The following is a 20197-nucleotide window of genomic DNA, read 5'->3' as shown; positions in this document are numbered from 1 at the left end:
TCTTGCAATCAATTAGAAAATTAATTAATCCTATTTTGAATGAATATTTGGATGTTACCTTGTGGGGAGGATTTGATGAAGATGGATGAAATAGGTTTTGAACAAATACCTATTTTGATTACTTTTGACCTTGATTGAGTGATTATTGTCTGCTGCTCGCGTGTAGGAGTTCCGATGTGCCTCGAGGGTAATCTTGTCTTTTAACCCAAAACTCCACGTGTCGCCTCCATATTTTTCTTGATTATTTTTGGCTTCATAAATGCCCCCACACCTGTTGGGCTGCTCGCAGGAAAGGGCAGCAGGTGTAAAGATATTCTTGCTTTAGGAAATGTAGGACTGTTTCCTATTTTCCTTGTCTTCTTGTTGGATAATGATGTCATGAGGCAGCTATCGGGGTGGTGCGGCACATCGGCTGGCAGGGACCAGGAGTCGGCTCGGCATGGGCACTACTTGGGCTGTCGACTTGGCTAAAGCCAAGGGCAGCTTATTGTGGATTGAGGCATTGGGGCGCAGTGCTAGGAGAACCGCATGGCTTATGTCCTTTAGGCTCTTGGACCTAACGCAGGCCAGGCTGGTAATTGAGAGAAATCAGGAAGTCGCGAGCCTCTGGGCTGTTGGAATGCTGGGCATGCAGGCCTCCTGCCTACTGGTCTGAGAGAAAAAATAAGGGAAAAGCCAGTATGGATTGAGCTTCCCTGCTAAGTACCGTGAATGGTGTTAGCTGCTTAGTCCTCTTGGTCGGGAGAAAGGTGGGCTGCTCCAGAGATATGAGGTAAAGAGAATCATCTACATCCATCTTTTCTATTACTAATGTGCAGAGAGATTATTCATCTACATCAACTCAACGATGATCACGGTATTTTTCGCATGACGGAGTTCTTAGTTGTTCTTGAAAGTGTATGCTCAAATTACTCATATGCTTTTGGAAATTGTCGTTGCTTTTATCAATCATATACTATGAAAGTGTATGTTCATGTTAGTCATAGTTGTTGCATATATGTTGCTGATGTTGGTAATTAGACATATCATGTGTTTGCCTCTTGCACAAACAGAATATTGAAAAAATTGCAGACAAAGCCGACATTTTGACAGAAGTAATGAAACTTTGGTTGCTTTATGATCGCACCATTGTGCTTTGGTTTGAGATTGACTTATATTTTTTCTCATGTAATGTAATCTGTTTGATAGAGAAAGAAAATGGTCCAAGGACAATAAATGATTTGACGCTTATTAATGCGGGAAAGATACTGGAAAACACAGGACACTTGCTGATTCCAGAAATCCAGTTGGTGAACTCCCTGGAAGTCTCATCACTATGCACGTGGTTGTGCGCCCTCCTATTGCAGACAAAAAGAACGGTAATTATGTTTATGTTTTACTAGACTTGCTTGCAGTTGTGTTTTTCTTTCAGCCTGAATATTTGCAGTTATGCTGGATATATCTTGTAGCACATGCTCTTTGTTGAGTTTGTTATCTTGACTAGCCTCTTCCCCTAAGTATCCGACTTCTTGGTAGTTTTCATGAGTGTTTAACCCCCAATTGGCAATCGATTTTTTTAGGACTCATAATTGTTGTGCATCAATCTCTTATGAACATAGCTGTTTCTGAGGAATTCAGCAGCAAGGTATCTTGCTTCTGGTTCCTCTCGATTTCTTGACCTGAGCTCACATGCTAGAATCTGGATGTAGTCTTACGTCAATAACTAATTTCTCATGCTACTTCTTGTAAGTGCAGTTTCTGTATGACATGACACAATTTGTCTTTATTTTGTATGTTTGTTCCTTAACTGAGCAAACGTGTTGTCTTTCGTAAAAGCTCCAACCAATAAAGCAGGATAGGCTCTTTTTCATTTGTATTTGTTTTGTATGCTTGTTTTTTAATTGGGCCTCGGGTCCTTTCCCTCCCTTGATGTATACCTTGCCTTCCTAGTTTTTCCTGTGTGCTATCATTCTGCTATTATATATACTCTTCCAAAATAAACAATATCCGTAGATCTTTCCTTCTTTTCAATAATTTTAAGTAGATGAAATTATGGCTAGCAGAAAAGTAAACGAATCTTGATATATATGCGACGCTTTGACATTAATGTTATGTAATGCTTCGATATAGGATTATGTTACCAAAACAAAAGAAAAGGTTCCGGAACAAGGAATTGACACTTTAACAGTTGCATTTTTATACAGATAAATTGATGAATGATTCTCCAGAGCAGCCTCAATGTTCATGTTCAATATTGTAGCTTCTGGTAACAAGCTTCGTGGAGCTCCTTCAGTCTGTTATTGTTTTCCGTGTCTTCTCATGTGTTGCTGATGGGATGCAGTTCAAATCTCAGTTACCGGGCGGTGAAGTAGCATCAAGAAATTCATGGATTCATCAGCCAGACTTTTGTTACTTTGAATCTTATCGTGTCCGTATGTAAAACGCGTTATAGTTCCTTATAGCATGTGATTTGTTACTGAGAAAAGGACCATATTGATGGATTAGGAGCTTCTTCTGTTTTTCTGGCATCAATGAATACAAGCGTAAAAGAAAAAAAGCAAACGAACATATTGATTTGATTGATTCGCAAGCTTATTGTAAAAGCTGAATTCGTTTTTTATTGGTTCAAGAGCGTTTTTTATTCACCTGTAGATTTTTGTCTTGAATGCTCTTAACCACTTGAGTTACGTGTTCTTTGCAAGTCTCGTCTCCCAAATGAAATTGGTATGTAGAAGGGATGCATGGGGAGAAAATGCAATATCTTTCGATGTTTGAATAAATATGACAAGAAATTTGATTGACTATATCGCAAAACTACAACATATTCTCCCAGCATCGTAACAGCGTTCTATACCTGTGATACCATAAACCAGTTGCACAAACCAGCAGAGGTTTCTATTTACACTGCTGCTGAGCTTTCGATACCACATTTCAACATCGTGAAGTTTCACGGCTAGCGGCTAACTGGCCCGTACATTATTCACCTTTCACATATACGATAACATGGTGCAGCAAGGCATGTCGGACCATCAATTCTCAACCCCGTAAAGGGCTATTTCTTCGCAAACAAGAATGGATGGCTACGGTGACTATTACGAAGGGTCTAGAAAAGGGGATGTTGAGGAGCGATTCAAGTATAGGGCTTTCTTTGACGCTCGGACATTCTTGATAGTCATCATTCGTTTTTGTCTCTCCTTCGACCTCTGCAAATTGAAGGCTTAACTGGGAGTAACGGTCATCCATGTCTTTGAGTTCAGTTTCCGCGGTAGCGTATCTTCCCTTAATCTCCAGCATGTCTTTAATCAGCTCGTTGACGTCTCTGAAGCTGTGAAACACTGCTTCCTCGTCGCTGTGTTGTTTCACGAAAGAACTGGAACAAAGGAGGGTGTCATGTTAATTATTAAACTCATGTATTCCTAGTTCTGCTGAACTTAAAATAACCATCTTTTCCCCCACCTTAAAAGCCCCTAAAAGTCCAAAAATCAATAGATGAAGTACATTATGAAATTCTTTTGGTTCATAAATGACAAATTTAGCGGGGCCTTATGATCCCATAAAAGGTCATACCCAGTGCACAAGGCTCCCGCTTTACGCAGGGTCTGGGAGAGGTGAATGTCGGTTAAACACAAAATACACCAAAGCCGAAAAGCCGAAAAGACATTACCCGTAACCCTGCAAAGGTTCTAGTTGACATGCATCTAAACACGAAATAGATAATTTACTCACTTAAGATGTACCTGTGAAACTGGATAGTTGATTTCTTCTTTGCCTGCAATGCTTCAGCAAGTTCAACTTCCAAAGCTAGCACCCTCTCTAATGCATTGCCACTGCAAGAAAATTCGTTGGAGCAGGGAAATATATTTCCCAATTCTTCATTTACCTAATCAAAGATCCGAAACATGAAGTCAGTTCAAGGACATGCTTATATGAAACATGACACAGTTCAAGGACAAGCTTATATTATAAGTTGTTATTTACCTTATTTAATTGCATAATCTCTCTTTGTAAACCAGGAAATTTGGTTCAAGGTGTTGATCATCGACGGAAAGAAGCAAATTTTCATGTTTCATCCTTTCCAACCGCAACAAGATAATGCAGATTAAAAATTCTAGAACCACCGTTGAGATATTATTATCCAGTTCTGCTCCCCACAACTTATATAAGTTAAAACTGTAGCGATACAAAAGCATCTGATCACTTGTGATTATACAAAATACATACCTCCTTATTTATGTTTTCCATGCTAGACTTTAAGCCTGGCCTTAAAATTCTCATTGGCAAGAACCAAATGCTTCATGTCGCCATTAAGAATATCCCTTTGCTTTGAAAGTACTAGCCATTGTATTTCTCTTTTACGTTTTATCAAAGAATTTTTGCAAATAAAAAATTCTAATAATAAGAACGTACAAAAAAATACAAGTGGACTAGAAAATAGAGAAAAACCTTTTTATGCCAGAGTCTTCTACGAGTGTGGATTTCTTCTCTCAATGAAAGTATCAATTTGTGGATGCAAATTTCTTCATCCTTGACTTGGACAAAATTGCACCTACAAAACAAATAACACTTTAGGTCAAAACAAATAACACTTTGGTTGAGGGATGATCGCATGCTGCTCGCGCGTAGGAATACCAATATGCCTTAAGGGTATTTTTGTCCTCTTTTATCAAAAATTCACGTGTCGCCTTGTAATTATTTTTGGCTCCACAATGGGGATGGTGAGGACATAGAAAGCCAGTCAAGAACAGCTGCAAATGCCCCAGAAATGTTCACTTACAAACAGCTTTTAGTTGCGACTCAGAACTTCAGTAAGGAAAATCTGTTGGGTGCAGGTGCATTTGGAGTTGTTTACAAAGGCATCCTTTCATCACATCCTCCTAAAATTGTTGCTATCGAGAAGATTTCAGCAACCTCCAAAAAAGGTTTGTTATATTTGCATTGTTTTATAATTCACAAAATGTTACACCAATATGGTACATGAATATAGCCAAAGTAACATTTTTTCGTTCGGGTACTGCAATTATTTTCCTAATAGTTTCTTTCGATTTCTGTTTATTGAAACAATTTTTTTGTCAAAAACCCACAACAGGTGAAAGGGAGTACTTAGCAGAAATATGCACCATTGGCCGCCTAAGGCACAAGAACATTGTGCAACTACAAGGATGGTGTCATGAATAGGGGCATCGTTTTCTGGTCTACGAATACATGCCTAATGGAAGCCTCAATCAATACATTGGAAAACCATACATTGATTGGAGAACAAGGTACAAGATCTTAATAGGATTGGCATCAGCATTTCTTTACCTCCACGAAGAGTGGCAACCCTGTGGTGCACAGAGACATTAAACCAAACAATGTGATGTTGGACTCCGGTTTCATTGCTCATCTAGGCGATTTGGGGCTAGCTAGACTAATGTTCCAAGACTCAAGCCCTGGCCCAGTGCAGACAGTGCAACTGTCCAGGGCCCAGAATTTTATGGGGCACCAAAATTTGCTATACTAACAAATATGGAGGATATATGAGAAAATAAATAAATAAATAAAAAATTGCAAACCCACACTTGCCCCGCCCTGGCCCAGTGCAGACAATGCAACTGTCCAGGGCCCAGAATTTATAGAGCACCAAAATTTGCTATGGGGGACATATAAAAAATAATAATAATAAAAATAAAAATTTGCAAACCCAGAAACGTCTTCAAGTCTGACTCTTCTCTTATTCCTTCTTCGCAACTCGGAAGTCGCGTCTCACAGATCATTAGGTATTCTTCTATATATTTTTTTTGAACGAGAGGTATTATTCTATATTATATATTGGGTTTTCCGACTCTTTTCTTAGTAATTTACTAAATTTTACAATATATGTTTGTTGGAATGATTGCGGTCTGGCCTCTCCTCCGATTTGGCATCTTTCTTTTTAATGGATTTATTTTTTATTGCAGTTTGATAAGGCCTCTTTCTTTTTAATGGATTTATTTTTTTTATTGCAGTTTGATAATGGATTCATGGCTCAATTTTGCAACCAAATGTGAGACTGCATTTTGCGATGTCTGCAAAACCCAATTGGCAACTGGAAATTGCAAAACTCCTCTTCTACGAATTTCAGATTGGCATGGATTGCCAGCTTGGGTTGATAATATTAGGTATTTTTCATAATATATATTAGTAATTTTCTATTATATAGTTGGAATGATATGTGCAATGATAATTGATATATTAATGATATTTTTAATATATACTTGGAATGATAGGTTAGTATTTTTGATAATATATTGGAATTATAATTTGATATTGAAAAATTTTCAAAATTAAAATTATTAAAATCTTACTTGTGACCGGTATAACTCAAGTAGGCTAAATAATTTAGCAATTTTATGCATTTGGAGACTTGAATTCTGATAATATATTTGATGATTTTACTTCAATAAATGAAGAAGATGAGTTCTTAAAGGTTGAAATTTCAAGAGAGTTTTGCTTTTGATGGTTAGCGTTTAGGTATTACTAGTAATATGCCCGCGCGATGCAGCAAGATTTGAATGCACCAGCCTTATCTATATGAATAAGACACATTTAACCTGAAAAACATTCAACATAATCATGATCGAACAAAAAGAATAGATCTAGGAAATTATAAAAAGCATTGTAACCGTAGATCCAGGAAATTATAAAAATCCATCCAGTCAAGTGACAATATAATAGTTGTGGGGAGGTGGGTATGCAATCAAGAATCTAAGATACACTTGACTTGCAATTCCATTATAATTTCACACAAAAAAATAGATCAATTTGTTCTCCAAAAAAAAAAATGGATCAATTTTTTTATTGAAACATCAAACAAAACAATCTCATCTATTACAGATTGGAACAACTAAATAAAGAATATATTGACATGATTTTCTACCTAACTATAAACAGCTTTATAACAGCGAAATCTACATTATTTGAACTCAACTAAAAAAAAAACTGATTGCATGTTATAAATTCCATAGGTAATTTGATTTTGCATATTAGAAAGAGTCGAATAATATTGAAAATTACTAAACCCCATCACAACAAACCCATACCTATACCTCCCTTACCTTTCAACCCTTGCATAAAATCCTCCCATCACTCTCACCCTTGTCCCATCTCTTTGTCTGTGCAAATCGCAGAATACATACTCTAAACCAAATCCCTGAAATCCCTCGCCTAAATCCTCCCACATCTCTCTTGGACACCCCTTATCTCTGCCTCTGCAAACCCTAAACCAAATCTCCTAATCCCATCTTGGACCCCCCTCATCTCTCTGCCAAATTTAGCAGTTTACAGAGAAATATAAATATTGTTTTCAAGGAATTAATATGATTGCAAATGTAATAGCTCCATACATAGTGAGGTAGGATAAATGATGGAAGACGCATTGAAATTTGAGGTCCATAGGTTGAGAAGAGTCCATAACATTGATCCATATATGGATATCTTGCACAGATCTACAATTCAAGCTCCAAACAAATTATCAATTTATCAGCAATTGTGACATTCATTATTCTTTATTGATTCACAAATAAACAAATGAAAGTAATCAGAAAAGAAACGCTTACCACATGCTAGCTGAATTCGAACTCAAAATGCCCACGATATTTTCTCAGCGATGATCACAGGGAGATTGCTGCCTGGGACTTTTGTCTATCCCCTGAAAACAATGGAATAATATACCAATAAAAAAACGTCACAAAAGATTTGCAGTAACTGTCCCAACCATTATAATTATATGGTTCTATTGGCATATTCAGACTTCAAAATAAAATCTGGCAGTTGTTTGCGCTTGTAAACAATTTCTCTTTACAAAACTATATAAATTGTAATGACCCAAGAAATCAAATTTTGATTAGGCATTAGAAATAATGTTACCTTTTGAAGAGAAGGATGCTCAGCCAAATGGAAGCCCAAATTTAAAACAGCAACTGAATGAGACTCTAACGTTATAAAATCCGTACGTAGCGCATAGTGTGTCTAATTTAAAAAGTGTCTCACACATATGTAATTGCACGTAGTGCACCAGATTCAAAAAAAAAAAAAAAAAAACTTGATACCAAAGGTCTGCAAAGGATTGCTTTGTCATAGAAAGTAAAAGAATAAATTGAATCAACTGAACATGCTTCTTGCCAACCAACAAAGTAAAACACGCTGCAACAACCATTTCTTTTATCCCATTTGTCCAACAACACTCGCATTTCAAACAAAAAGGAACATTTTAATAACTAATAACTTCAGGCACTTTCCAATTCTCAACTAGCAATGATAAAGACCATGGATAATTTATTGTGTCCATTTTCCTGCCATCTTAAGTGACTAGAAACTGAAAATTTCGTATCAAATGTGTTAATGCTGCAATATATAGGATGATGGAGAAAATTCCACTGAAGATTGGTTGAGGAACTTGACAGTGTCACTACTCGCCTTTGGAAAGATGTCTTTTCTGGAAACCCTTTCAAAGTGTTTAGGATCCGAAAACTTGTAATCGATTAGAGTGTGCCTAAAATCAAACAATGATCTTCACAAAAACTAACTCAAAAACCCTAAATCCCTAAACCAGAAATTCACATAATAATTAAAAAAAAACCCTAATTCAGAAATTACCTAATCTTTTGCAGGATGATGGATGTAACTAAAAACTCTACCCAAAATATAAACAAAATCTCCCTCTCCCTCTCCCCCAAAGCCAATCCAATCCCTCATGAGAACCCATAGCATGATGTAATTATAAATTTTACCCAAAATTAAAATAAAAAATAAAAAAAATAAAAACAAAACAAAATCTCTCTCTCAAAATATACCCAAAAGCTAGAAACTAAAACTAATCACCCAAAATCCCTAATCGTTAACCAAAAACATAATCAGTACTATGCATAATTATTTTCTCTGAGTACTATGCATAATTGTTTTCTTTGAGTACTATGCATAATTATGTATAAAAATAATTATTTAAGATAAATGTAAATGCTTAAGAAATAATTATGCATAGAAACAACTGTGGCCCCATTATTATTTTGAAACGCATGCGGTTACGATAATGCCAAGCCAGGATATAATTATGCAGCACCATCACAAATTGAAATTTGAGTAACTCGCTCAAATGATTGCAAATCTATTACATGTGTATGCTCTTCTAACAATATACAAATAGAAGTTTCTTATGTGCGATTGTGTGAATGCACGATTTGCTTTCACCCTAAATCCAATACTCCCAAGGCCAGCCCTGATAGACAACATGTTTAAAAATTCAATCAATCAAAAATTCGAAATAAACCCAGTTCTCATAAATAGCTCGACTCTAAGTTGGAAGTTCGGCAATAATGTGCAAACTATAAACACTGAACTATCATGTAGCACAATACATATACCAATCACGAATCAATCAAAAGACAGGAAAGTGACTGCGATGAAACATATTACAGCGACGATAAAACCACCATACCATCATGACTATTGATCATGTTGTTCGTAACATATCAAGGTAAGAAAAAGAAAGGGAACTAACCTGCATTGAACCTCCCAGTGAGATTCTGAAGCGCAGCTTGAGCATGTTCTTCATCCCTGAGCTGTGCGTACACATTCCCAACATACACACACAAACACAATAAACTAGTCCAAATAATTAGGCAACTAAGTACGTAACCTAGCAGAGTAATGAAACCCACACAGGTTCAGGTTAAGTTAAACAATCTTACTAATCCACACCGAGCCCTAATCCTTATCAACCAAAACTAATTCGAGATGATTCCATTCCATTGTCCCACAACGTCAAGTTTTTAGCTTACCATGATGAAATTTACAAAACGATACTGACCTTGATTTCAGTCAAAATTATAAAATAGCTCACTCTCTAGAGTATAAAATTACAGAAACTACTTCAAAAATAAAGAAAATCTCTTGCTTAATGATAAGGAAAGAGCCAATACTAAAATTCCCAAGCCTCGCCACATTACTCTTCCTGTCATTTTGTTAGAACTTTTTTGTAAGAAAAATTACATAGTACTTATCTAACAATTATTTTCTATTTCTACATAAACACAAACAAATTAATCACCCAATTACATTTCATTTCTTTGCAACTGCTACAACAATAAATAAAGTCTTCATTCAATTTGGGATTTCAAAATAAATAACTCTATTTACGGAAAAATCGAACTCTTTCTCGCCACAAAAAATTCAGCAACTACTCCCAGTTGAATAAAAACAACCCAAAAATCCTTATACTTGACCGTATTTCACCAAAAATTTCTCCACATATATAAATTCCTCCCCCCCCCAAAAAAAAAGAACCCAGAAACCATTCCATTAAGACAACCAAAAAACTGTAAATTCACAGAAATTGAATGAGAGTTAAGTGGTAAAGAACTACCTTCCAAGAACAGAAGCGAGAGTGTTGAAACCACAATTTCCCTCTCCCTCTATCTGCCTCACCTATCAAACCAAACCAATAATCAATTTTGGAGTTATCAAATTTAATCAGCACAGAAAAATCCAGACGTACAACCACGTCACAGCAACCCCAAAATCCTCTTCAGATAATTCTAAAATATTTCAATTAATTTAGAATTTTTACCTAAATACTTTAAGAAATTATAATAAATAAAATAAAAAAGCTAGAGAGAGAGTTACCGAGCGTGGAAGAGCAAGCAGTGGCAGATTCAAGGACAATGAACGCAATTCTAACGAAAAGGAAGGGCAAAACTAACGCGAGCACCAGCAACAACGGCAAGACCGTCCGGACGGAAATTCTCCGAGTCGCCGCCGTCGAAGGAGATCCCTTCCCGGCGCCGGCACTGGATATCGTCAGCCTCTTTATCCCCGTCGTGGATATATAAAACTTCATCTTCCCCCAAAACAGCAACTCCGCCTCCGCAGCAGCTTCATATCAATGTGACGGCGATGCCAACCTGACCAAAGAAATGGATTTCCTCACTTTCCAGTGCTATTATATTTACCGTGCTTGAGACTATTCAAAGATGAAAAAAGTGGAAATTTCATGCAATATGAAAACAAATCTCTGATAGTTAATACTGCTTAGCATAGAAGCTAACAATCTCATTTCGTACGAAAAACATCAAAATCACTAAAAGACACCAGAATATAACTTTCATCAATGACATACTTTATGAGAATTTTGGATCCAAAAGTGGCTCCAATAAATAAATTTAAGCTCGTATATGCAATATATTAACATGTGAAAAAACATCCGTACCTAATGAAATAATGAGGAGAATGGCCTTCGACAGTTTGTTGTCTTTGATACAACTCTTTTCATCCATGCCTTCATGTTTGCATCCTTTAAGACATTGACATGAATAATTTCCAGGTGAATTTATGCATGTTTCAATATCTGGAAAGTAAGGAACCATGGACGAAAATCAGTTAAAATCCCAAATTTTGAATTGGGAAAGAACCATTTGTACATTCACACGGTAATGAGAGAAATAACCTTGAAAATGAAAAATGCATCTTCCTTCTTTCCCTCATCCCCACCCTCTCTCTGCAGCCAACACACTCGTTCCCCCAACCCTACCCTCAAATTGTGCACCCAATCAACTCTCTTTCTGTCCCCCTAATCATGCACCTGCCCTCACCCTCTCTCTGCAACCAACCCCCTCCCCTATCTCCCCCAAATCACGCCCCCACAACATCTCAGCAGTGAAGAATCAAATCCAAAAGTAAATTGCAGTTACCTATTATGGTAGGATTAAAATAAGAATCTCCAAATAGAAAGACAAAGCATATAATACAACAAATAGCTCACCAAAAAGCTGCAGCCCTTTCATAGTGGTGATACATTTCTGCTCATTACGCATGGCTTTTTCAATTGTAATTTCTTGCATCTCCTGCAGAAAAAAAGACAACAGAACAGATTTCAATAACCACTCATACCTATTCCATCTCTGGAACTAAAACTTTCAGTCATTTATCTATTTATAAATATTGATTATGATCACATTTTGATCATCGACATAAAATACAAATCATTGTATATTTGCACAATCAAATATTTATGGAACTCACAACCGAGAGCCAGAGCTTCAATTCCTGTGAAACCACCATTCTCTCAAACCCTTGGCGACAAATTCTTACATCATCTATACCGTAAACTTGATCATTCAATCAAAGATTTATAAAACTTTTGAATTTTAACCTCAATTACAACATGCAGACCCAAAATTGATCCAAATCAAAGTTGAAGAATCCTAATAAGAACAAAGGCGCTAAACTATAGAACTTGGGTATTTCTTAAAACCCCTAACCCATGATATTTTAAATCCTTAAATTTTCTGAGCACCGAAACACTATCAAACTAACATGATTAAAGAAATTGCTAATTACAAATGGGGAAAACTACAGCCCATGGGTAGTTCCTAAAATCCCATCATGTTTTCAATTCCAAAATTTCTCGTCATTTAGAAAACCACTAAGCTTGTCTACCCTGTACTATGCACCTAATAATAGCGAAAGGAAAGAAAAAAATAAGATAAAAAAAATACATAGCTATACGGCCATAACTGCATCCTATCTAAAACGCAATAAAATGTCAGAGATAAAGTTTGGAACTCAGCATTCTATAACATTACAGATGACAACCAATTTAAATTTGTGAAAAGCGAAACCACCCTATTGTTTTGAATGTTGTTATTTTGGGAAACCTTGCAAATCACATTTTTAGGCGAGGGCAAACTACCAGAAACGAAAAGGATTTATGCCTTTATCAAAGATCTACAGCCTTCCTCCGCCATTGCTTGTCTTCTCCGGTCTGGGTTTTACTTTCCTTGCAGTCTCTTCCTTCCCTGGTAGTTTTTTTGCCCTGTTGAGAAAAAAAAAATAAGGATTAAATTCTAAACGCAAGGCTCCTTGATTCTTATGCTTCAGAAATTTGTTGTCGCATAACCAAAAATTAGAGAAAATAAGCTTTGGTTCAGAACTTACTCTCTGCAGACATGGGTTCCTCCCAAGGTCTAAAATATCGATGATATCGGATATATCAGTAGTTCAAAAACACGGAAATTTCGATAGAAATATCGGAACATTATCGATATCGATAAAAATTGAATAAAAACCACGGAAATTGTAAGAAAAACATGGAAATTTTTATTGAAACTTTGCAGGATGTTTATTTAGTCAATTATCTATTAGTTTATCACAAAAAATTGGAAGGAAATGCATTGCATGATGGATTTAACTGATTTAAGTTGATTATATAGCGAGCTGGCAAACATTGTGAGTGTAGAAAATATGTAGTAATTAATGAAATAAGTTTAAACACACAATAATCATTTATATATAAAGAATTAGTACAATATTTTACACTTTATACATTGCATGGTAAGATACATGAGTGACTTAGTACCACATAGAGCTCCTATCAAGTTCTAAAATATCGATAATATCGGAAATATCAGTAGTAAAAAATTACGGAAATTTCGATGGAAATATCGGGAGAATATCGATATTTTAGACCTTGATTAGGAGGACTCATTGTTGTTGTGATGTGGGTCACGCGTATCTCACTTTGTCTCATATTTTTTGCTATAATACATCAATATGAATACTAAGGATATCAATGTGATTAAGCAAAGAAAAATGAGCAAAACTTGGGTGGGTGTTAAGTTGTTTGAGCGTGTGGTCAATTTTTACGCATGTAAACTGTAAAATCTTTTTTGAATTGGTTATGCTTATGCTTCAGTTTCTATGAATTTTTTTCTCTTTTAATAGCGCAAATTACTCAATAATATGAAAAATGAAGGATCAGACTTAAGTTGAGAATATAATATATTTGCTTACTACCAAGCAGTTTAGACTATTGAAAATTTAACTAATAGAGAGCAAAAAATTCACTAAATAAAATTGAACATACAAGACACTACAGTAGTAAGTTCTCCCCACCCTACATTTATTCCTTTTTTCCAACAAAAAAGCTTTTGACAGCTCCCTCTATGGCTGGTATCTCTCGCAACTTCCACCCCACTCCAACAAACTAGACTGATTGATGCAGCGGACTGCAGTGGTGAACGTGACTCCGACTCCGACTCGTGATTATTTCTCGAGTCCCGACGGCAAAATTGTTGTTGCTCACCAGTATTTGTACGTATCCCTTCATTTATCAATGGTTTGTTCGGACATACATGGATAGTTAAAGAAGCTAAATGGTCTTTAAATTGAATGAATTTTTTAGAGACACTTTAAACAATGATAAATAGAATAAGAAGTTAGAATCATGACCTTTGTTTGATAAAATAATGTCACGTCGTCAAGGACCGAGCCATAAAGGGATCAAAATGGTCTCCGGCCTACCCTGACATTATTTTCACAGAGAGCTTGTTCTCCTAAAATTTAATTGTTTTCACATGGTGCTGGTGGTTGTTGACAAGCTTGAATTATGCTGACATCAATGTGCAATTTTCATGTTCTCGTTAGCCCTTTCTACTAGGTTGTTTTATTTGCCAATCAACTCTCAATTGGCCAAGCCACTTAGTACTATGGTATGATGGTACTATGATCTTATGGTATTCCTCTTCACTTGTAAGTGAGAGGTTTTGTTTTCAAATCTTGTGGATGACGAATTCTATACCAAATTAGGTTGCCCATTGTATCACTTAGCCGAACTCCCCCTCCCCTTAGTGTAAAATATACTGTTGTACTAAAAAAAAAGTAAAAAAAAAACTCCCAACTGGCCAGAACGTACTGATGAAATGGAGTGGAATTGAAAAATCAACATTATCGTCACCGAGCAAACAAACATCAGACTCAGACCAAAAATCTAAAGCAGCAGAGTAGTGACTGAGACAATGACTAGACGATGGATGACACGATGACCAAACGACGGTTGAGAAATGAATTCGTGAGAGAGGGATTCGTGAGCGGTTGTAACGTTATTGCATTGTTGGCAATATTGTTGCATTTTTTTGTTTTTTTTTTACATTTATTAGAGGTCATTTCTAATATGAAATTCTAACTCCACCACTAACGCAGTCATTCCAAGGGTAACGGCCAGGGCCAAATATTAACTTCCTCAACATCATCTGAATATTAATCTTATGAATTTCCGAAACAGATACCTGCTCACTGTATTCATATCATAATTCTAGAAGTCAGCTAAACCCTAGGAATGTAGTTTAAGGGATCCCATAGTTTAAATAAGGAATAATGGTGGCTGACACTGACAGTTCCAAAAGTCATAACAAATCACAACGAAAATATGATATAATTGTTATATAAAATTAATCCCCCAGCCAAACAAAGCCAAACACGAGCAAGCCAATAAGATATGATAATCCCTCCTTCGTCAAAGAATGCATTTTTGTTCCCTATCATTTAATGTGATGTATGCTCATAATTTTATTTATCATTGTTAGATGAATTTGAATTTTGAGATTTGTGCTTATCTACTACACGAATCTCGAAATTCAAACTCATCTAACGGTGATAAATATGGTGGTGAGTATACACCACACTAAATGGTGGTAAGCAAAAATGCTCCCTTCATCAAAAGCGCATTACAGCTATCATCCACATTAATTAATAATTCCCCTACTTTTATTTGATTAATTAACTTCCACTCAACCGGACAGTACTGACTACTGAGCGCATAGCCTTCACCAAAGTTTAGAAAATATTTCAGATTCGTGTTTTTGATTTATTCTGTGTTCATGTCATAATTATTTTGATAAGTAACGCTGATAATAAAAATAATGTTATAATTATTTTAATGGTTATAGCTGACAAGTAATATTAATGTACTTCTAAAATTTGACGGAATGGTGGACGGAATTTAATGGTAAGAAGTTAATTGGTTTATTTCAAACAGTTCAAGAGATTAATTTACAAAAAATAATAATTTAAGGGATTAATTTTAACTTAAATAACAATTCAAAGAGTCAAACTGCAATTTACCGTACATTATTATATCGAAACAAATTACTCAGTTTTATTTATTTCGTTAAAAAGGAAAAACAAAAACAGAATAAGTACATAGCGTGCACGCCCTTCCCTTACCCAAATCTTCAAACATACATAATTGCGTATCCATAAAACTTAATCAATTAATTACTACTTTATACTAGACTACAGAAACAGAAAAGCAGCTAATATTAAACTAATTAATGTGCTTCGCTGTGCCAACAATTGGATCACAGCTAATGCACATTTAAATTATTTCACTAATCCAAAACTAACATCAAACATTTTTTTTAAGATAAATTACATTTTCCCTCTTCATATTTGGGTGTCGTTTTGTTGGCAGAGTTGGGTGAGGGGTGGGCGAAGACCAAAAGAAGGAGAGAGAAAGGAAGGGGTGGGTTGGAGAAGAAGGAAAGAGCCCTTCTATAATTTAAAAAAAAATTAATTAATTAATCCACGTGTCATATGTACATGGGGCCCGTGAGATCCACATAAGTAGATAACTGAAAATATAACAAAAATTAAGACGGTTGTCCGGGATTGAAATGAAATAATAATAAATATATGAAATTAAAATATTTTAAAAATATAGTAATTGCATCCAAATTTGAAGATGCAAAATGTAGTACCTTTTTTTTTTAAGTCTGCGTCTCCAATATCATTCCTCAAATAAAAAAAATTGCAACTAAATCAGACCCTTCATTTAAAAACTAAAAGGGAAAATTAAACAATAGCCACACGATTAAAAACAAAGTGTGCCCTGTCTACTCTCTCTCTCCTCTCACTATACACACCTACACATTCTCTCTCATCAGTCTGTTCGTCAGTACAAGTAAGGACCAAACCCCCATAAAACGACGACGTTGTTCATCCCAGTCAGCCGACCAGATCTGACTGCTGACACAGCTCCTTCCTCAGCCGCTGCGAGAAAAGCCTGCAGGCATCCATGCTCAAATCAACGGCTGCGGCCAATGCCACGAAAGCCGCTGCGTCCTCCGTGCAGTTCACGTGCTGCACGCTCACCTCCACCGCAGGTTTGCTGCATCTCCCCTCACCTTCCACCTTCGCCGACATCACAAACCCTCTGTACATGCAGAAAGGCCACAACCCGTACCCGAAGTCCCCGCTCCCCCTCGGGCTACAACCCGGAGAATTTGGGCCGGCTCGGTTACTGGACCCTGACCCGAGATCCAGGACGAATTTCCCGCCCTTGTTTAAGCTGAGAGTGGACTCCGCCAACACGACGCCGGCGCCGCTCGTGTCGGGAATGAGTTCAAAGCGGTAACCGAGGCCGTCGGCGCCACCTCGTTCGCGCCAGGCCTCCAAGCGTCCCCAGGGCTTCCAGGTGTTGTCGCCGGGCCGGAGAATGAGCCAGGAGCCTGGGTTGGACCGGCTGACGCGGTCCGACCCGGGCGAGGCCACGAAGGGCGTGACCATCGAGGCTGCAGCCACAGGCGACCCGGAGAGGTCGTGGACCGTTATCGACCAGCCCTTTCGTTCCCTTCCGTGTCGCTCTCGCTCGCTCCCGAACGAACTTAGCCAGCTCCGAGAGCTGCCTTGGTCCGACTGTAACGACCTGAAAACAGAGGGCAAAATGGGAATACAAAATTAAACTGAGATTTGAACCATTGGCATCGACGTAAAGAGAATTAACGGGATCGATTCAATTCAGACGAACATTGAACAAAACGTCGTTTTAAGGCAAACAAAAATTCAAACTGAAACCCAAATTGGAAAGAGGGAATTATACCTGGATCTCTGAGTGCGGTCGGCGGGTGTTCTGAAGCTGAACTTGCAGGTGAAGACTGGCTGCCGGATGTTGCCTTGGATCTGAAACACTTGCGGGCTACACTCGGGTTCGCCGTCGAACTGGAACACGAATCTGGGGTCGGGTTCGGCCTTCGCATTCAAATGGAACTGGGACTGAGCCGACGACCCGCCCTTGTTGGCCCCTTTTCCCACGGAGACCCACCCGTTGTGGAAAACGCTGGGCTTGGACTCGGTTCCCGCCAGATCCAGGGGAACCGAAACCCGGCCCAACAGCCTCCCGGAGCTGACGCCGCAGGTCGTGCCCCTGCGGCCGGTGTAGATGGAGATTTTGAGGCAGAGCCTGGAGGCGAAGATGGACTTGGAGGCGAGGCGGTCGAGATCGGACTTGCTGAGGTGGAACGTGGCGGCGGTGGCGGGGTTGTCGAGGGTTTGGGTGTCGGGATGTAGGCAAGGGACGACGGCGTTTTGAGGGGGGATGTTGAGGTTGTTGAGCTTGATCTTGCAGAAACACGGGGAGGAGGAAGGGTGGACGACGGAGCTGGCGGGCTTGGAGGCGACGGGGATCTTGAGAGCCAGATTGCCCACTGTGACCCGCACAAATGGGCATGGATCCATTTGAGCTACAAAATCAAATCAAATCGAATCACAGTAAATGCTTATGCTCTTTTCTCTCTCTCAGTGGAGTCTTGTAGCAAATGCTAATGCTGCTGCCGCCATTGATTTCTGGTTGGGATTTGGATTTGGAGTTTCTAAATTGGAAAGTGCTAAGAGGGTTAATGGTGAGATTGTACGTTTTTATTTTATTTTATTTTGGGGTTGGGAGACAGCTGGGTACAGCCTGCCCTCGCTGCCAGCTCGGACCGAAGTTTACGCCATTTTCAGGATGAAGTCTGATAATTTTTACTTTTCACACTTTTTTTTTTAATTTTAGACCGTCGGATCGGATGAATTGAAGAATATCAAAGGATAAAAATTAATAAAAAAATGTGCGAGATGTAAAAAAAGATGTGTAAATAGCACGCTTCTTCAGGATTATGGATGAATAGAAACAATTCTCTCTCCCCTTTTTCTCTCTCCTCCAGTGGGACCCCACCTGTCTTTTCACTGCCGCCTATAAACCTATTCTGTGTCTGTAATATTTTTTTTAAAACATCGATATTTTTACATTAATAAGAAAAATTTCGGCAAAATCACACAATAGACAACTAATTTGATATCAAATTTACCATCTACGATATTTGAACCTAAAATTTTTTACTTCCAAATGAAAAGGAATACCACTAGACCGTAGTACTGAGTGACTCTCCTACTAATCCAAGAACTTAAAGGTGCACTTAGTGTGATATCACCCAAGATGAACTGATCAAGATCACCATAATTTCACTTGGTTAGACTTTATCAAGACAATTAATTATTTTAATACTCTGCTTAATTACAAGTTCAAGCTATTTGGCGTCTCCCCGGTAATATTAATAAGGGTGTTTAATCTCTCCAGCTATGGGATTGAGAGAGGATGGAATGTGCGGCTCTGTATGCCAAGTATGTAACTAGCAAATCTGTGTGCTGCTTCTTCCCCCTGTGCCACATGATGACAGACGGGCAAACACGTGGGTCATACTCATTAGTTAGGCATGAATATGGTCGTGTTTCTTTATTTATTTATTTTTGCTCAACCGCCCAACTCTGTTCACAGGTGATGGATCCCTCAAACGCCATATGTACCATCCGGCTGTGATTCATAAATACTCAGTCGCGGCGTGACGATAGATTTTTTTTTTGTGATCGGCATACGAGGTGATACATCACATATTACACACTATCCTCTATTTGTATGAATTCTGATTTGCACACTATCAAGGTCCATTTTACACACTATCCTCTATTTGTATGAATTATGATTTGCTTAATGAATATCGTACTTTTGTTATAAAAAAAATCCTAATTGTTGATTTCTCTACTAATCTAAAAATAACGCACTCAAAAAGGCCACGCTGCACCAATGGTAATTTTTTATACAGTTAGGATCATTTGGCCGTTGAAAATCCAACTGCTATAAAACTGGCGTGTCATGGAATCGTTTGTGTTGGCAGTAGAGCTGCTACAACGGGCCCCATGATCCAATCAACTATTGATTTGGAAATTACTTTAGTCTAAAGTAAGGATTGCAATTGGCACTATTCAAATGAACAGTGTTTGCATCCGAATTTTAGTTTAATTACAACCATGCCATTGCTTTATGAGTGGGCTTTGTGGACGGTTTGGGTTCGGGCTGGGGTTTATTTTTTTGGGTTTGGGCTGTGGCTGGGTTTGTTTTGGTTGGAGTGAGGTGGATGCGGTGACTCATCCACAGAGCCTAAACCTGCAACTTGCAAAATGGCCGAGAGAATAGGAGAGATGGAAAAGTCGTGGGTGAGAGAAGGGCTAGGGGTAGGGTTCCTTTTGGAATTTCAGTTTGTGGGGTTGGTCGGTCAGGAAAGGGTTACTGAGACCATCTCCAACATTTTAGCATAAAACCTAAAATTTTTAACTC

At 37.8% G+C, this 20197-nt stretch overlaps 3 protein-coding genes and 1 long non-coding RNA gene across 15 annotated transcripts; 1 reads left to right on the top strand and 3 right to left on the bottom strand.

Moving 5' to 3' along the window:
- Positions 1-3015: 3015 nt before the first annotated feature.
- LOC126631487 (uncharacterized) lies at positions 3016-3993 on the bottom strand. The gene is made up of 3 exons (XM_050301607.1): positions 3958-3993; positions 3717-3859; positions 3016-3349 (listed from the first exon to the last, which is right to left on the bottom strand). The coding sequence occupies exons 1-3, from the start codon at positions 3970-3972 to the stop codon at positions 3016-3018; spliced, it is 492 nt and encodes a 163-aa protein (XP_050157564.1). The 5' UTR covers positions 3973-3993.
- A 1666-nt stretch (positions 3994-5659) lies between these two features.
- Positions 5660-14230, top strand: LOC126633483 (uncharacterized). Of its 4 annotated transcripts, none has more exons than XR_007627073.1 (3): positions 5660-5735; positions 5964-6116; positions 13980-14230. It is a non-coding gene; the product is annotated as an uncharacterized LOC126633483 (long non-coding RNA). The 4 variants fall into 4 exon arrangements; XR_007627074.1 differs by having other exon boundaries at positions 13927-13997; XR_007627072.1 differs by having other exon boundaries at positions 13917-13988.
- Positions 6926-12950, bottom strand: LOC126633482 (uncharacterized). Of its 9 annotated transcripts, none has more exons than XM_050304099.1 (9): positions 12928-12950; positions 12705-12805; positions 11753-11834; positions 11201-11338; positions 10358-10419; positions 9494-9554; positions 7864-7916; positions 7554-7645; positions 6926-7454 (listed from the first exon to the last, which is right to left on the bottom strand). In XM_050304099.1, exons 2-8 carry the CDS (start codon positions 12735-12737, stop codon positions 7598-7600), a joined length of 477 nt encoding a protein of 158 aa, XP_050160056.1. In that variant the 5' UTR covers positions 12738-12805; positions 12928-12950; the 3' UTR covers positions 6926-7454; positions 7554-7597. The 9 variants fall into 9 exon arrangements, 2 of the variants coding, with proteins under 2 accessions (XP_050160056.1, XP_050160054.1); XM_050304097.1 differs by having other exon boundaries at positions 6926-7442; XR_007627066.1 differs by having other exon boundaries at positions 6926-7442; positions 7554-7916; positions 12683-12805.
- A 2346-nt stretch (positions 14231-16576) lies between the features above and the next one.
- On the bottom strand, positions 16577-18452 carry LOC126632795 (uncharacterized). Its single transcript, XM_050303287.1, has 2 exons — positions 17648-18452; positions 16577-17473 (listed from the first exon to the last, which is right to left on the bottom strand). The coding sequence occupies exons 1-2, from the start codon at positions 18280-18282 to the stop codon at positions 16774-16776; spliced, it is 1335 nt and encodes a 444-aa protein (XP_050159244.1). The 5' UTR covers positions 18283-18452; the 3' UTR covers positions 16577-16773.
- Between the last annotated feature and the right edge of the window lie 1745 nt (positions 18453-20197).

Source organism: Malus sylvestris, chromosome 8 (assembly GCF_916048215.2).
Source record: "Malus sylvestris chromosome 8, drMalSylv7.2, whole genome shotgun sequence".
Taxonomy (NCBI): domain Eukaryota; kingdom Viridiplantae; phylum Streptophyta; class Magnoliopsida; order Rosales; family Rosaceae; genus Malus; species Malus sylvestris.
This window is presented reverse-complemented; position numbering and strand designations above follow the sequence as displayed.

Bases quoted from the DNA above. Each gene is read 5' to 3' on its own strand.
- LOC126631487 (XM_050301607.1), bottom strand. The intron at 3,350-3,716 runs GTACATCTTAAG...CCTTTGTTCCAG, and splicing joins TCAACTATCCAGTTTCACAG to TTCTTTCGTGAAACAACACA.
- LOC126633482 (XM_050304099.1), bottom strand. From the start codon at position 12,737: ATGGCGGAGGAAGGCTGTAGATCTTTGATAAAG. The intron at 11,835-12,704 runs GCATAAATCCTT...TTTTTTCTGCAG, and splicing joins GCTGTAGATCTTTGATAAAG to GAGATGCAAGAAATTACAAT. The intron at 7,646-7,863 runs GTAACATTATTT...CATTGTTTTCAG, and splicing joins AGCATCCTTCTCTTCAAAAG to GGGATAGACAAAAGTCCCAG.
- LOC126632795 (XM_050303287.1), bottom strand. From the start codon at position 18,282: ATGGATCCATGCCCATTTGTGCGGGTCACAGTGGGCAATCTGGCTCTC. The intron at 17,474-17,647 runs GTATAATTCCCT...CTCTGTTTTCAG, and splicing joins GACCGCACTCAGAGATCCAG to GTCGTTACAGTCGGACCAAG.